At 40.6% G+C, this 18,410-nt stretch overlaps 1 protein-coding gene across 1 annotated transcript in view; it reads left to right on the forward strand.

Moving 5' to 3' along the window:
- ZC3H12C (zinc finger CCCH-type containing 12C) overlaps nt 1-15,342 on the forward strand; it is a 38,796-nt gene extending 23,454 nt beyond the window's left edge. The window contains exons 3-6 of the mRNA XM_066313025.1: nt 7,776-7,915; nt 10,677-10,911; nt 11,805-11,911; nt 12,706-15,342. Of these exons, the coding sequence (XP_066169122.1) occupies nt 7,776-7,915; nt 10,677-10,911; nt 11,805-11,911; nt 12,706-14,102 (1,879 nt within the window). The 3' untranslated portion in view covers nt 14,103-15,342. The remainder of the gene's footprint in view (nt 1-7,775; nt 7,916-10,676; nt 10,912-11,804; nt 11,912-12,705) is intronic.
- Nucleotides 15,343-18,410: the final 3,068 nt, after the last annotated feature.

Here is an 18,410-nt window from a genome sequence, read left to right on the forward strand (position 1 = left end):
TTGGGAGGACGACTCGGTCCTAGACAAAGGAGAAAGGATATGTCTGATTATGTGACTGGATGTTCATATTTGTGGAACTGGTTGCATCTAATGAAGATGGATTCATGAGTTCTTTTAGAGCAGCACAGAACAACTTACTTGGCAGAACAGCCTAGGTCAGAGCAACTCACTCTGGCAAGCCAGAGCTTGGATGTATACCAGTCTAGTCTGGTGACTATTCCCAGACTAGTCCCAGACTAAGTCTGACTATTCCCAGACTAAGCTGCTTTAGCAAACTGTAGATTCAGAAAAACCCAACACTCCATTTTTCTGCCTTTTGGTAACATTTGGAAGGCTTCCCTTAACTTTCATATGACATGCTTGTCATTTGTGCCTTAAACTGTACATGAGTCATCAAATGTATCTTGTGTATACGGAGAATTGGCTGAAGTTTTAAAAACAAAGAAAACATCCTCTTTCAACTGAATAGCAGAAAGGCAGCTTTTGCAAGCTATGACTTGAAAAATTGCTATTTAGCTTCTATGGGATACTTCAAATCTGGTTGTGTTTTGTTATTCTACCTTTCTTGGTGTTGACCTAATCCTTTCCAGAAGAGGAAGGCTACCCACAGTTTAAGCCTTAAACATCAACTTTTATTGTTAGAATGTTCTTATAGATGAGACTGTATATAAACGTAAAATCAGGGCTGAACGGCAAATTAGATAAGCTCCTAGAGCTATTGTGGACCTTGATAGACCCTTCCCACAGCAGGGAGTGAGGCTGAACTAAGTGATAGGACCCAGGGTTCAGTCATGCCATGCCTGAGCAGTGACCTATGTCAGTTTTCCAGAGAACTGTGTAGTTCTAACTCTGCTTCATATGGTGAGTTGGGTGTATTGCATGTAGAAAATAATATTGTAAAGCAACATCTTCATTTAGAACATTGGTCCATGTGGGTGAGAGAGGCATTTATCCTCCATAAAAATGAACTCAGGACCTTATTTAGTGTAAGCTGCACTAGCATTGATACTGGTCACTGCTAGTTCTGTATCCATTGTTGTGTGGTAAGAGTCTAGCTACCCTAAATTTTCCTTTTATATAATTGAGGTAAGCAAAAGAAGGTGAACTCTATCCCTCTAATAATGGCATATTGTCAGCTCTTTGTCATCACTGTCACCCCTTCGTCTCTCTGTTCTCCAGTGAATTCTTGGACTTGCTCTTTCATGCATCCCCAGCTTCTTCACCTGAGCCTCCCTAGTTTGGGCTCAAGGGGGGAAGGTCCTGTTTCTCCATGAAGCAACAGAGGCAAGGTTTTAAGGTTCTCTTTTGACCCTTTTAAGACTTTTCTTTACTGCTAAGATTGAGAACAAAGGAGTTCCTTCTGAAGAGAGAAATATATGACAGCATATTTGCACAGTCCTTTGCCTTTGCTTGTCCTTTTCAAGGCTAAGGTTAGGATGTTGAAAATGGCCTAAAATTGGTTATTGTTATGATACTTTTCTTTGCTGAAATGGAAGTAAGGGTTTTACCACCAAGAAATAAGGAATAAAGAACAAAGTGGTTAGTTACAAAGAAGTGAGAAAATTATAGCCATTTTATTCGTTTGCTTCTGTTCCATATTAGTTTTCCCTAGGTACCCTGGGTGCCTTCAGACTTTATTTGCTGACTATGAAAAGACTGTTTCAAATATATATAAAACTTTATTCTGAAAACTTACCGGCAGAAAAGAAGTCTGCTGTGCCTACAGAGACTGTAACATGAAGATAACACTGATGTAAAATTATTTGATTATTTTACTTACTTTATTATTAGTTTTAGACAACAAATTTCAGAAGTTTATGGGCAAAACAATTGAAGTATTTCGATCATATGCTGTTTTGATTTGCAGAGTGAAATCAATTGATCTTATTTTGGGCAAATAGATTCCTCTGAAAACTTCACACTTGGGATTCCCAGACCATGGAGGTGATGCATTTCAGCTTCCCTTTCTGGAAAACCTTGGCCTGTGTATTTAAATGGTCCTTGATTGTACATCATTGCACAAAGGAAAACACAGCATGAGATGAGCAGTGTACTAATTTTTGTTTGGGAAGAGGAAGATGCTGATTTGGGGAGTTGTTTTTTAGTTAAATACGTTCCCACTTTAAAGACAGGTATTTTACAGTTTTCTTCCAGCTTTTGTGTGCAGCCATCCTGCCAGCTGTAGATGTTGTAGGTGCTTGGTGGCACCAGAAACATACACCCAGGCCTTACAGTCGTGGGCAGAGCCCCCAGTGCCATTCAGGAGTGGCATTCAGCTGCAGGAAGTGTCAGTGGGCTGCCTAACCAGTGTTAGACATCTGTGTTCAGGCATCTGAGCCTTGGTCCAATGTGTTAGCCCTGAGGCTGTAGTAAAAGGTTCACTGGTATCCCGCCTACACAAGAAGGTTCTCCACAACTGGACATTGTGTCAGCCAAAGGATGGCTCAGTTGTCTCATCTATGCCATGTGGAGTTTTCATGTGACAATTTAATTGCTCATTTATTTTAACAAACTAACAGTGTAGCTGCATTAGGTTCTCCTCAGATTGTGTTGCTGAGTTTGCATGGTTGTATCTTGGCACCTTTATTCAGACATTTATCTTTCAGTAGCACTATCTGTCTATTTTTTTAGTTTATTTTGAGAAGGCCCTTTAAGGAATAGATAAAAGTATTTTTCCAGCCACTAACAATCACATGGGTAGAGCTTGTCACTGGCATCTTTGAGTGTAGCTTCTCATTGCCTGTTTTGACCTTAAGTGCTGAGTGTGTGGCTCGTGCTCAGACAGAGACTCACTGCAGTTGTGGCTGGAGACAGCACCCGCTGCACTTGCAGAGTGCTCCAGCATTGGAAGCCTTACAGGCAAAAGGTATCTTGAAGTATGTGACAGCTTCCAAGGCTTTTTTCTTTAAAACACCTTGAAGCATTGAAGTAATTTGGGCTAATGGAAAAAAACATTTGGCACCTGTTCTGTCTACTTCATGTCAGCACCAAAATATACATATGTAGAGGGAACAAATGCAGGACTGATAGAAGGCTTGAGTTAATGAAAAATGGTTTGGGACAAGTGATTTCTGTAATTAGGGAATTAGTAGAGCTTAAAAAGAAGTAATTAAAAGGGTATGAGGCTAGTTGCAAACCTGGCTGCCAGGGTTATGAGTCACTGATATGATACAGGGTGGAAATTCTTCTCTGTCTGTGCTATGAACTGAACACTCTTCCTCCCATGATATGATGGAAGAAAATAGTTTGGTAACTCTGTAATAACTCATAGTGGGCAGGTATGAGTTTTAGTTTTGTTCTTGCTTTTAGTCAGTATGCTTTTACATGGTAAGGGTGTGGATGTGTCCAGATTTCAGTTGTACAAAAACCTATATGCAACAGACATTATTGTAGACCTTGCCTCTTGTCATCAGCATGTGTGTTTTCTGTAGCTTTCAGAATCTCGGTGTTGGTTTCGATATTGTATTAGACCACACTAGAAATCTTGCAAGTATTCTAAAGAGTCTTTTAAGCGTGTGTACCAGGTCTTTCCAAAACAGTCACTAGGAAATCTGATTTGGGGTCTAGAAAGGTAACAGAGAAAATGAAAAGTGTTCTCATCAGAAGTTTTACACTTCTTACTAATTCTCCTAGCTTAAAATTTGCTTGATTGTTGTTTTTGCTTTGGAAACATGCTACTTTATTTTCTTTCATTTAAAAATAAAACTACAGCTATCAACAGACTAAATATAAAAGTGGTGGCAAAAAGAATCATTCATACATGATATGAATATACTTTATCTTTCAGCCGAGAGTGGTACATGAAACATAGTCAGCAAATAAAACTAGAGTACTATAAACCAATATCTCATACAGGGCTGCAGCTGTCAACCTGAGTGGTCTGAGCTTTCTCAAATTCCTAATTATTGGAAAGAGATTTTTTAAAGGAAGTTTCTTGGCGAAGAAAATCTCATCTTTTTCACAACTAAGAAGAAGGAAAAGAAGTCAGCAGCAGTAGCATGATTTAGTCTTTTCACCATATGACGTGTCATAAAGCTGATGAAGCAGAAAGATACAAAATGAGGAGCATCAAATCTGCATAAAAACAAAACAAAAGAACAAATTTTAATTGCACATCTCTTTCACAGAGTTTCTCACTAATGATTTAAATTCTTTGGAATTTGTATCCGCTCAGATCCAAGCTTAGGCACGTGTCTGAAAAGGAGCAGAAAAAAGTTAGGATTTATACAAGTTACAAATTCACTTGCTCAGCAGTGCAGAATAGCTGGTATGCATTGTAATGCATTCCCCATTTCTGCTTCATACAGTTTAATTATATTTAAAATTTGTGTTCTGGATGAAAGAATTTTAATAGTCTGTACTTGGCAATAGAAAATTAAGGAGCTGAACTGCCTGGTCCTCCCTTTGCCTTTAAAAGCATAGCCTGAACTATAACCTGATGGAAAGCAATAGCCAGGGATGTCTGTTTTTTTCCAAGAGTCCAGGAATTTTTTTCCTGAAATTATTTCTCAGAGTTGCAGAAGGAAACCTAGTGCTGCTAAGCTATAGTCTAACCCACCACTTTTTCATTGTCAGAAGTGAAAAGTGGGTTTATCCTCTTGAAACCATGGAGATTGTGTAGAGTAATCACAGTACAGTGATTCCACTGGAATTTAATAGCTGGAACAAGATCTTCCTGACTGTTTTAAAATGGAATACAGTTTGTTTATGGTTGCAGCCTGCTGATAGCATGAGCAGTAACCTCTTGACTCAGGCTTTGCAGAGGAGGCCTTATGCCTGCTCCCTGAGCATTGGATGTGCACCAAGTGTCCCAATCTTGCATTGCTGAGGAAAGATGGAATTAGACCATGGATGAAATTCTGTTGGCCATTGTTGTTATGCATTGCGTGCATGTGCCCTGAAAGTGTGTCACATCCGTGTGCAGTTTGGTTTCCCATTCCTGGGTAAGTTTTGAAATAAACAGAGATACTGCTCTTGTGGCCAAAGAAGCGTGAGGATAGTTGTACAGTATAAAACAATGCCTAGAAAAAATTCTGGTCTGTGTTTTATTATTACAGTGTTATGATGTAATACTGTATTGTGTGATACGATCATAGAAAACTGGAAATGCATTACTGGAGAGGCCTATAATTATAACTGAGCAGGATATTGAGGTACACAGATACATTGCTCCTGACAGTGTTCCTAGTGCAGCCCTAAAGGCACAGAAGAGGGGCTTAAACTATCCTTTGAGTACCCCATGCCAGCTAAAATCTACAAGCTTTGATCATTACAGCTGGCAACAACTGCAATATGAGAGTATATGCCTACATTTGCAAGTAGTATCCCCAGTTTCATTAGAAGAGGAAGCAGGACACTTCCTCACTTAAATCCAATTAATGGTAGTGGGCTCGTCTTTTCTTTTTTCCTTTTCTTTTTTTCCCCTTTTGTTTGCGATCTGTAACCTTCAACACAGCCTTTGCTGAGAATGATGCTTTGTAAGAGGTGTTAGCCATGACTCATTCTCTCTTGACACAGGTGCAAGTGTACGCCACTTCCTTCACAGGCTTCTGAAATCAGAACATTTTTGCAAAAGTTTTCTGACTTCTTCTTTGGCGTTTTGTCTATTGCACAATTATTCAAGCTCCCACAGTGTTAAGAAAGACACAGCAGTGCTATGTTTTAGAAAGGTGGGAAAAGTAGGTACTTACTTTCCTACCGAGGGGGAAAATGTTTTTAAATACCTTTCTGGTGTTTTATTTACCTCAAAATACACAAGGAGAAGGGACTTTTAAAATTCCTGTGGCTATCCGTCAAGATATTGCCCCTTCACTAATCACAGACAAAGAATTGTCTTTTACTCTTCTGGAAAGCAGATTGTGGCATACCTGCTATAAGTGACAAGCCAGCCAAGTGAAAAGTGATGGCTTGTTTCCATACCGCTGTGTTTCTTCTGCTACACAGAGCTGCAGGTTTGGGACAGACGTCACAAAAGTTGCTTGTCTCCTTCTGTGCGTGGAGAGCCTAGACGGGCCTCAGAGGAGCTAACTTGTTCTGCAAAATGTCCAATGAGGAGATCCCAAAATCCATGACCAGACTGTCACACAGATCAGGGAGAAAGCTTTTACTAACATAGTGCATAACTGTTCCTTACTCTAGTGAAGGACTCTTCTGTTCTTATCCAGTGGGACTATAGTGGGTTGGCTGTGGCTCGCCTCCTCCCAGCAGAATGGAAGAGAAAACAGGAGGAGCAGAAGCAAGAAATCCCATGGCTCAAAATAATGACAGGGAGATCACTCATCAAATAATTTTTTTATGTCAGGCAGACTCAGCTTGGGGAATTCAAGTTAATTTCTATCCAGTTAATATAAATATTTAATTCCAAATCAGGTATTGGGAAACAAAAAAGACAAACATTAAAATACTTACGGAGAAGACTTTCCCCTTTTGCAGCTTGCTTCACTCCAACCATGTGTCTTCCTCACTGCCTCACCACAGTGTCACTCTTACACCCTGTCACAGCTGCGGGTGGCAGTCAGTCCTTTCAGAGCAGCTGTGAGCAGTGCAGGGGGCTGGGGTCAGAATGTCACAGCTTTTCTCTGCTGCTCCTTCCTTCTTGCACTTCTCCTGTTCTCTAGTGTGCGAGTCCCTCTGGGGGTGTCTCTGCTCCTCACAGAGCAGCTCCTCATCCTCACACCTTGGTGTTCCCTCATTCCCATTTCCTGCATTGTGGAGCTGGCTAGAGCTGGGTGTGCCCATCATGGGGCAATCCGAAATTCGTCTCACAGCAGCCATCCTGCAGCTCCCTGCTCCCTGAACCTTTCTATGGACACCCATTGGTTGATTGCTTTCCTCCATTTCAGTTACTTCCTATACATGGAAGATGGGTTTGCTCTTCCACAAGCTACTTTTTTTATTTATTTTTTTTTTTTTTTTTAGATTAGCTGAATGTGCTTCCTTCAGCCTTTCCTCATCAGTCTCCTTTCACTTTCTTTTGGATTCTTTCCATTTCATCTATGTCTTTTATAATGTCATGCCTGAAACTGGATGTAGAAATAGGGCAGGGACTTGTCTGCCTTTAGAAAATGACATAATTGTGTCTCTTGCCTTACCCCAGACAGTTATTGCACAACAGACACTTACTTTGTTTTGCTTCTGTCTGATCACAATTAATTGTCTCTTCACAGCTTTTTAAATACACGTTAATTTTTCCTTCTGAAATACTTACTAAGCACATTCTTAGTTTCGCCATGTTGATTTTGGACAATCTCTCCAGTTTGCCTAATTTGTCCTCTTGAGTGCCTGCCATCCCCTTGGGCTTGGAGGCTTCTCCTCTCAGTTTCCTTGTTCACACAGGACTTTGTGGAGCTTCTGCAGCAGCTGGCTCTGCTGTCCCTTCCCCTGCTGCTATGCACACCTCTGCTTATCTGCTACCATTTCCTAAACATAGTGCACTCTCATGTTGGTATTTTGGGCCTTCTGCTTTCCCTCATCAAGTCTTTGAGCTGCCCATCATTTCCCATACATTTGGTTGGGCTATGAGGATATTTGAAAGCCCCTACTTAGATTTTTCTTTGCTTGTCAAATCTGTGTGCAGGTGATAAATACGTTTGGAGGATTGAGTAGCCCTCTCCCACACCATTTTGGAAATGATGGGTGTGTTTGGGCAAGGCTCAGACAGACTCCCAGCTGCCTTTAGAAACCACGGAGCACAGCTATGATATCTGCATTTTACTGAGCTCCATTTATGGTCATAGAAAAAGTCATCTAATAAAGAATTTTAATGTGTGTTTCAGCCACGGGAACAAAGAAGTATTTTCTTGTCGAGGAATCAAATTGGCAGTAGATTGGTTTTTGGAAAGAGGCCACAAGGATGTTACTGTGTTTGTGCCAGCATGGAGGAAAGAGCAGTCGAGACCAGATGCTCTTATAACAGGTAAGCTCCGTCTTTTCTTGTTTATTCAGTGCTTTGCCCAGCAGGAGGGCTGCTGCTCAGATGAACAAACCTTTAGCAATGAAAGACTGTAACAGAAAGTATCTTTGGTGTAGTAATTTCGTTGTGATCTATAGGCAGGAAAAAGACAAAATAACGCCCTCTCCAAGTCCTCCTGTTCTGTTCTGCTCATCTGCTCAAGTTTCCATTATGTTGCTACTTACTCTTTAAGAATGTGATTGCCTTTTCTAAAATCTGCTATGTCCGTGCAGCGTTACTAGCAAAGAGGTTTGAAGTTAGTCATTTGCTGGGTATTATTTCTTATGTTGAGCAGATTCAGCCAGACTGGCCTGTCACTGCCCATGCTTTGGGTTGTGGAAATTATCCAGAGAAAAAGGGAGTGGGTTCCCCTCTTTGTCATTACTATTAGCAAATAGACAACTTTTGAAAATTCTAATTTTCAGTGTGTTTATCTAGAAAAAAAAAATTGGTGTAGAGGTATTTATTCCTTCATCAAACCAACAGGTTCTTTGTGAAGGCTGGAGAGACATCCTCCAACTGCCCTAAAACTGAAAGGAATTGGGGGTTAATAAAACCCTAGAACTTGGAGAGGAGGAAGGAGACTTGGGGGGAGAGGGGTTGGGGGCCCCAACACAGCTACCATTAAAGGAGGGGAAGCCTTTGAGACTAATAGCTCTAGCTTCTAAAAGAATACAGAAGCATGTTTTGATTGCCATGTGCATTTTCAAATATCTGGAAGGATCCTCTCAATGCTTCATTCCATTTGTTTGATTGCTACTAGAATGTAGCATGTTAACACAAGGAAACATTTGGAAAGCTGCTGTTGCTCTGTCGGCACTGGCAGTGTGGAGCCTTTCTCTTGAAGCCATTCTCTTTTGTTGTACTAGTGTTTGCGGTATGAGAAGAGCATTGGCTAAGTAATATAAAATTTGGCCACTTAGAATTAAATTGTAACATCCGCTTGAAGTGTACATAGGGCAAAATGCCCCAAAAGCTGTTTCAAGAAAGCAGCAGGGCTAGAATTGACCTAGCAATGGTCAATTGTCTAGCAATGAGAAATCAGTTTTCCATGGGTCATCATGGACCCTGAAAATGGGAGGAAGATCGGAGCCGGTTATTGCATCTTCTGTAAAACTATTGCATCCTCTGTTTTCCTCTAAGGATGCAGGAAGCCTGTGTGCTATCAGGCATGTAAAATACCTGGTGCTGATGCTCTGTTTCCAGAGATACGCACCTGAAATATGTGGCTAGCTGGAGTTTTGAAAACCCCCTAGGTGACTAACATGGGGATGGTTCTAGGCTGTCAGTGTTCATGAGAAGCCTCTTGGACTTAAACAACAGCCTCATCTTTCTTACCAGTACCCACCAGTCATCACATGGCAGATCTTATTTAATTCTTTCTTAGGAGGAAAAAAAATCACCTTCCATCTCACTCTCACTCATCATTTAACACATTGTGGGGGGGTTGAATACAAAAAGGTTGTATTTCTTTTAGAATCTTGTGCATTTTCTACTAAACAAATAAATGCTTGTATCAAATATATTACTTATATGTAATATTAATGCTGTATTTCTCCCTGTTGGAATATTTTTTTCCCAGATGGAACATGTTCCCTATCAAGTTTCTTATGCTACAAAACAGTTGAGTTATTTGAGATCTTAACCATTACTAATAGCCATGACTCATATTCACCTTCTGCTGTTTTAGATATTGCCTAGTTTTTTTGAGTATTTTTCTTCCATAGCTTGTCTGTTCCAAGGGGAGTGATAGGAGAATCAACATTAGGGGTAGGTGCCCCAGTACTAGGTACAACCTCCTTCATAGCCTGAGGCCTGTCTTTCAAAGCTCCTTGTTCTACACCGGAAAAGGGAAAATAAAATACTTTTGGGATATGTGAGTGACAGATTGTGTAGAACAAGAAGGAACTACATAAAATGCTAAATATGCTTATTTAGAAGGATTGAAGAGAAATCTGTTTGGCTTTGATAAGAATTTATATATAAAAGTGTAAACCATTCAAGGAAAGATACAGTCTAAACTATTACTGCTGTTAAAAAAACAAAAAAAACCCCAACAAACTAAAACAAACCACCACCATTTTTGCTGTTGGTTACAAAATGGCATCAGATCAGGTTTTCTGGGGAATGCTGTTCATATTTGTGGAGAACTTGAGTGCTTGTACAGAATGTGGGTTTTCTAGTCCCTGTGGGTATCCCTTCTGTTGATGGGCAGACTTTGATGAGACAGTCCCATTAATGTGAGCCACTGGAATTCCTTCAAAAGACGTTTCTTGCTGGATTCTACAAAGAGATGAAAAAGATCTGTCTTCACCAAGGAGCTCAGTTATGGGAAAACCGTGGCTGTATTTGGGTATAGTCTTTGTATTCAGTGGTGTTTGAAATTACCCCTTCAGCCAGAGAAGTTTTCCACTGGCATTTTGATAAAATGGTTTTTCTTTTGAGCCACAGGAACATGAACTATGTCCCCTGCGCTAGTCTTAGAGAAATGGTGTGGAGCAGTAGGTTTTGATTTGTTTTTAGGGTTTTTTGAAAGTATTGCCAGCTGACTGCTGACTATAAGTTCAGATATCATATGTGGGACACCTTCTACTGGACTATAACCATCTAAAACAGTTTTAGTCCTAAATGCTTGGATTTTCTTCATCAACTCTAATATCTTTAGAGGTTAAACAAACTTTTTTCTTTCCTTTTCTGTTCGACTTTTGATGCTTATTCCTTGTAGATCAAGAAATCCTACGTAAATTAGAGAAGGAGAAGATTCTCGTCTTCACGCCGTCCCGGCGCGTGCAGGGGAGAAGGGTGGTGTGCTACGATGACCGGTTTATAGTGAAGTTGGCCTTCGAGTCAGATGGCATCATTGTCTCCAATGATAACTACAGGGATCTAGCTAATGAAAAGCCAGAGTGGAAGAAGTTTATAGACGAACGCTTGCTGATGTATTCTTTTGTTAATGACAAGTAAGTAATTCTGTCTTTATGTGTGCCACTGAAATAATTGAGGAAAAGACAGGTTGAAGATTTGTATGAATTTTTTACTTTACACCCAAATCATAAGGTACATGTAGGAAAGCAGGAGGAACAGTCAACTGGAAATTTGGTCTTCTGATTAAAAGTACTTGGAACTGTTTTTGTAGCAACATTTTTGTATCTTTTTGTGCTATTTTTTTTCTCTGTGGTGTATGCCAATGTATATTTGATGTATGGCTATGGTATAATATTCCTGCTCTGTTGATATATTGAGCCAACATTTCTGATTGCCTGTGGTTAGACTCCTAAGTCCTAGAGTCATAGAAAAGCCCAGGTTGGAATGAACATCAGGGGATCTTGTAGTTCAACTGTCTGATTAGATCCATCTAAAGTAACTGTACCCCAGCCTACAGATCAACTGCAGTTACTGCTGTTGGCTTCTTGTAGTGATAGGGACTCAGTGCTCCCTCAAACAGGCACTTCTGTTGAGGTCCTGAATGCTGATGCAAGAATCCCAGGCCATCAGCTCAGTTTTGCAAAGCTAGGAATGGTGTTTTAAGAAATGGCTGCCTGTATTGCAGCCTTTACTTTCGATTGTGGGATGGGTTATTTTCAGCCTTGCTTTGCCACAAAGCATCAGCTGAGCTGGACCAAAGGTGTCTGTAGCAGTCTAGGGGTGTCCACACAGTCTGTTCCTATGACCTACCTCTCAGGCAGTACCTGCAGCAGAAAGATGGCCTTCCAAAACTGCTCTCAAGGTTCCTGGATTTAAAAACAACAGGATGGCAGGTTATGGTGTAGCATAGTCCTGAGATCCTTGGTCATTGCATGGGAAGTGTGAAAAGGCTTGTTTGCTTCCATAATACTTTGTTCTTTCCTTATAGATTTATGCCTCCTGATGATCCTCTTGGCCGCCATGGTCCAAGTCTGGACAATTTTCTTAGGAAGAAGCCTATTGTGCCAGAACATAAGAAGCAACCATGTCCATATGGTAATTTGATTTAACCCATCAGTTTTTATGTACTGTGACTGGAGACCGAGCTCCTATTTTTATTTTAACACTGATTTATTTTAACACAACCAAAACTGTTTAGAACTCTTTAACATTGGCTTTAATATTGTTGTCTTAGCCTGAGATGGGTTGAAATGCTGAGCTGATGGTGGAAACTGAAGCGATTTAAAAAACAAAAAATTACTTAAAAAATAAGTACTTTAAAAAAAAAAACATTTCTGTCTACTAGTTGAACTAAAGGAGCAACTTAATTAATCATTCATTGGAATAAATCAAAATCAACACCTAAATTCTACAGGTTCCAGAAGCCCTTTTCTAATATCATGAGATACTGAGGTTTTCTTCCAGAAAATTAATTGAGCTATCTGAAGTTTTGCTACTGAGCGCTCCTACAGGCGTCTTGACTGAGCTGAAACCTGCTGGCCTTATGGCTGTGGGACTTCCCTTTTAAATTTTGTGCCTGTATATTGCCTTGGCCCAACATAGCAGGTGTGTACAACCTCCCTGGCAGTGCCACATCCAGCTCAAAACGTGGCTGGTCGTGTTGGTCTGCATTCTCAGAGCACCAGCTGCAGGACACTACCACTGCCTCTTTTTTCCCCACAAAACATAAGAGGAGCTCTTAGAGCACACCCTGTGTTGCACAAAACCAGTCTTGTTGGCAAGATGTTTCAAATCAACAGTAAAACTTCAAATGAGGGGCATTTCTGTTATTTGATGGCAAACAGATTTTGTTTGAAGTTTTTTTAATCTGATTATGTTTGTCTTAATAGGAAAGAAATGTACCTATGGACACAAATGCAAATACTATCATCCAGAAAGAGGAAATCAGCCTCAGCGATCTGTAGCTGATGAACTTCGTGCCATGTCTAGAAGTACAGCTGCCAAAACTACAAGTGAAGGAGGACTGGTAAAAAGCAATAGTGTTCCCTGTAGCACTAAAAGTGATGGCACTTCAGAGCTGAAACGTGCTGCTCCAAAGAGGCAATCGGATCCTAGTATAAGGACTCAAGTCTATCAAGACTTGGAGGAAAAGCTTCCCACCAAAAACAAATTGGAAACCAGGTCTGTACCTTCTTTAGTTAGTATACCAAGTTCCTCTGCTGGAAAACCCCAAAGCACTGCACCTTTAACTAACGGCCTTCCATCCGGAGTTCACTTCCCACCTCAGGATCAAAGACCACAGGGACAGTATCCCACAGTGATGATGGCAACCAAAAACCATGGAACACCAATGCCTTATGACCAGTATCCAAAATGTGAGTCTCCGGTGGATGTAGGGTATTACTCTATGCTGAGTGCATATTCAAATCTCAGTATATCTGGACCACGCAGTCCTGAAAGGCGCTTCTCCCTGGACACAGATTATCGGATTAGCTCTGTAGCTTCCGACTGCAGCAGCGAGGGCAGCATCAGCTGTGGCAGCAGCGATTCCTATGTGGGTTACAGCGACCGCTCTTACATGAGTTCACCTGACCCACAGCTAGAGGAGAACTTGAAGTGCCAACACATGCACCCCCACGGCCGCCTTAACACCCAGCCCTTCCTGCAGAGCTACCACGAGCCCCTCACTCGAGTGCAGAGCTACAGTCACGAAGAACCAAAGCATCACCACAAATCTCCCATTCCGTACATGGCTGTGCATCTGCAGCATCCCGCAGTCGGTGCTCGTTCCAGCTGTCCAAACGACTACTCCGCACCTCAGAGCTCGTCCCATTCCAAGGCGCTGCATCTGGGCAGGGCCCTGGTGTCCACGAGGATAGACAGCATTTCGGACTCGCGTTTGTACGAAAACTCTCCGCTCAGACACAGGAAGCCTTACTCCGGCCAGGAGGGGCTGGGAGGTTGGGATAGGCAGAGTTACGGGATGGATGCCTACGGCTACCGCCAGACCTACTCCTTGCCCAGCAACCCCACGCAGCCGTGCTACGAGCAGTTCGCCTTCCAAAGCCTTCCCGAGCAGCAGGACCAGCCCTGGCGCGTTCCTTACTGTGGAATCCCGCAAGACCCCCCGAGGCTCCAAGACACCCGGGAGAAGGTTTACATTAACCTCTGCAACATCTTCCCCCCCGATCTCGTGAGGATGGTGATGAAGAAGAACCCTCACGTGACGGACGCTCAGCAGCTCGCTGCGGCCATCTTAGTGGAGAAGTCTCAGCTAGGTTATTGAGAGATGATGCATCTTTGTGGTGTCTCGTAGTTTTCAGCTCAGCTCTTAACGCTGAGGGAGGTTTGCTACAATAGCATTTGGGATCTCCTTCTCAGCAAGGAGGTTATATAGTAATCCGTTTATGTGAAATACTGTATCATGGAGTCTGTATGTATAGCCCCATGCATTGGAAGTACCAGATAAATTTTGTGTTCTAGTTTGAAAATTTTTAAATGGCTATTTTCACATCTGGAGGATGTTCCAGTTTAAATTAATATATATATGTATATATATAAAAAAAAAAATCTGTGGTCTCTGGTTATAATCTTTGGTGCATCAGGGGTTTATATGCAGCACTTTCTTATCATTGTTACATTTTGTTGGGAGTTTTGGTTTCATTTTTTAACTTGCTGGATGCTTATCCTTGGGTTGTGAGATATTAACCTGCAGAAAGAGGATTTTTCTACTTCTGGCAGGCAATTTTCAAGCCAATTTTCAAGCCAAGTTTCTGAACTTTTTACACCACCATGTGTATGTCTGATCTATGTTTGTTTTTTGTGAGCTTTTTTGTGCTGTAATTACCTGTTTGTAGAAAACAAAGATTTACTACAGCACTGACTTCATTTTTCGAAACAAATAATTAAGTTACCAGTTAGCAGTGAAATGGGTAACAATATATTGGTAATTAATAGTATGGCACTTTTCGTTGCTTTCTTCGTTTTGCTTAAATAGTTACAGGCTTTTGTTGATGGCAGTCAATTAGTAATCAGATGGAAACAGAGGAGGAAAAGAATTTTTCTTTTTTACTAATTTATGGATATGTTAAAAGCCTTACTGCCTGATTTTCAAAGGTACTGGGAATTTGCAGCCCCCTTGGAAGCAAAGAGAAACTGCAAATGCTCAGAACCATCCCAAACCAGGCCACTCTGTTTCAGTTCCCGTGTGTTGTTACCCAACTCTGTGTATTTCTGGTTAGTAGATGGGGACCTGAAATTGTAGGGCCCTGCTTAGTTGTTTTATATGTTTTTCCTTTGTATTGCTGCACAACTGTACTGGATAAAATATGCTTTTCATAAAATATTTACCTGTTTTTAAATGAATTTAATTATCTCAATGCAAGTTTTGTATTTAAGATACTGTTTGATTTTTCTTGCTATTTATCAAGGCTGGCCTGAAAAGGTTTTGTGTGTTCAGGATATGCAACATTTATTAACTGCACTATGGTAATGATATTGTAGCTCAAAATAATAACTTAAACTTTTTTTTTTCCTTTTTTTGGCTGGGGAGGGGAGGGTTATGGGGAGAGAAGATACCATATGTGTTCCTGGAGTTAGTTTTTTCGCTTTTTACATTGTGTAGGCCTGATTCTTGCCACAATTAGTGTAGTTTTAGAAACAGACAATCCAAGTCTGTTTTAGCATTAGTAAAGGATATTTCTGGTTTAAAGTCATGGGTTTTACTAGCACCTCTTAAGCTTTTATATATATATATACATATATATACATATATATATATATATATATATATATATATATATATATATATGTGAAAAATAGAAATAGTTTTTGCAGTTGATGTCAGATGTACTTCCATGTACATGATCGGTTGTCGACAGTTTTGGTTTCCATCCATTGTAACCATGTTCAGTGTTAAAAAAAAGTCACTCGTTTACACTATTACAGCTGATAATTTTGGTACACTTGATGGAGTTTTAAGTAAGGCCCTGAAGAACCAGAAAGTACCTTTTACTGTTGATACAAATTGTATCTTTTTAACTGAGAACTATTTTGATTTGTAGATTAGAAACACAAATGTATAATTATAACTAGTCTTTTGGGCAACATTTTATCCCTTATTTAAAAATTAGAGATTTCAGACATAGAATAGATTTAGGCAAGTAAAAGTAGGTATTTATTTAGGTGTCTGTCTCAATTTCACATACTAAAAGGAAAAAATAAACTATTGGCATCTTCTTCCTTCTAAAATCTTTGTAGTGGGACCTCACTAAAATAAAGGTAAAATGCTGCCTGAAAATTATGTCCAAGCACCTTTGAATACGAAGACGTTTTCACTACTTGTGTGACACCGTGTGTTGCAGCAAGTAGGGTTTGGGTATACAGTAAATGCTTCTAAAGAGCATTGTGCTATAGACATATCCAATAATCTGAACCATGTTCAGCAAACCAATTCAGGACATGGTGCTCCTGCAGCTCCCACAGCCAGAGCGCTGCAGGTTCTGCCACTGCCTGTCCCCGTGGCAAGGCCAGAGGGGCTTTACACCATCTGTCCTGCGTTGTCTGTTTAGGGAGAAGACCTCTTCACCTGTGGCAACAGTTTTTCCCTGGATTTGGTTGGTCGCCATCCGTAGAGCATGTTTTAATGTAGAGATTGATGCAGCGCTGACGCTGAGGTTTGGACTGGGAAATGGCTCTCATCTTAGTTGTACGCTAAGATTTGGTTAAATTGAATTACACTGAAGTACTACACCATAGTGTAGAAGCAGCTGTTTTAATAATGCAATTATTGTGTTTGTGTTTTTAATGGGTTTCTACATTTATTTTTTATGTAGGTATTTACTTCTGCCAAAAGTTCAATTCCTTTAAGCATGAACTGAAATGTGCATATGTAATAGAAGTGTTCTGTGTTTTCTCCTGTGATGTGAGCACCAGGATGCTCCTGCCATGCACATGTCACAGTCTGGCTAGAGCAGGGGCTCAGTAGGCTTAGCCACTGGGATATCAGTGTGGGGAGCTGCACTGCCCAGGCCTGAGTTACCAGTGTCCATTGCCTCTGCACACAGCCAGGGCAGTACTGAATCCCCAAAGGGTGGTGATTGCTAGGGAATTCTTGTGATAGGTTCTGTGCTTTGCACCCAAGCACTGAAAATGCTTTAAAACTACAAGAGCAGGAGTAATCTGGTGGATTTTAATGTTGTGCAATGATGTGCTAGTTCCCCTTAGACTCACTTATGTTGGGTAAAGGAAATTTACTGTGGACAAAATGTTTGCCTTGATACTTCCTTTTGTTTTGCTGTGGTAACAGATGGAGGAATTGTGTGTGAACATCGCCATGATGAGATCAGTCTGTATGTTTAACAACTTCTAAAGAGTACGCCAGTAGCAAACATGGATGCAATGATGCTGGTCAAGTACTACCTTTGTCTGTGTAATTGTATTGATGCAAATAACTGAACTGTAACCTCCCGTGATCTTTAAATAGCAGAGGTAATTCAGTGATACTGTCTTGGCCCCAGCTGAGTGCCGTAGATGCAATGAAGGACTTAGTACCTTCAAGTTAGAGCTATCCCTCAGCTAAGAAGGTAAAACTACCCTTTGTCTTCAGTACTTGAGAGTTGTTTTGATACTTAGCAGAAACTCTGTATTTTTAGATAAAATCTCAAGCTGTTATAACTGCATCAGTAATAGTATATATATATATATATATATATATATATATACTGCATATATACAGCATTTTTAATGCACATACATCAGGCATCTGCCAACAGCTGTTTTCAGTACAACATATTGCAAATATTTAGAGTTTTTAACTGTGTCCTGTAGATAGCTAACTTTGAGCTAAATATGCTCAGGCTATGACAGTATTAATCACTTTGTTGTTTTTTATTTTTTAAAATATGTGTAATATATATATACACATATATTTGGCAAGTGGGTTTAAGATAGTGCTAATAGTCTGAGGTAAGATCATACCTTTCCAAGTGTTCCATTTTCTTTGGTATGTCTGAATTGTAGCTTGGTCCTCCACTGCAGAATAGCTCTGGGGAGAGCCAAAAGCCTGATGTGTTTGTGACACCCCAAAAAGAGGAGGCACGCTGGGCTGGGGAGGCCCTTGAAGGAGACTTCCGCAGCCTCAGCAGCTGCAGGCTGTTGCTGAGATGCTGATGAACTTCTGCTGTGAAAGTTGTAGCTAATAGTGAACACCTTTCCAAAAATATCAAAGTTGTTGGTGTAAACCAGAGTACCTCACTTGGAAGGGGACACTGGGAGTGTTTGCCCCAGCAGGCTGAGCGCTGGAGGAGTGAATGCCTTGGGTGAGAGATACTGCAGCATCTTGCCACAGTAAGACACTACCAAAACATTTACCAGTTTTATCAGTCGATGGTTTGACCAAGGTGTTTTCAATGTGTAAAGCTTGAAAAATGAGACACAATGCTTTCCTGCTCTCTGGAGCATTTAGAAAAATACCCAACTGACTTCTCATTGCTACTGAGAATTTAAAATACTGTGCAATTAAAAAGACCACTTAAAAAAAAAGAAACTTAGAAATTATTTATTTTTATTTACAGTGTGACTTGCTAATTTATTC

Source organism: Sylvia atricapilla, chromosome 2 (genome assembly GCF_009819655.1).
Source record: "Sylvia atricapilla isolate bSylAtr1 chromosome 2, bSylAtr1.pri, whole genome shotgun sequence".
NCBI lineage: Eukaryota > Metazoa > Chordata > Aves > Passeriformes > Sylviidae > Sylvia > Sylvia atricapilla.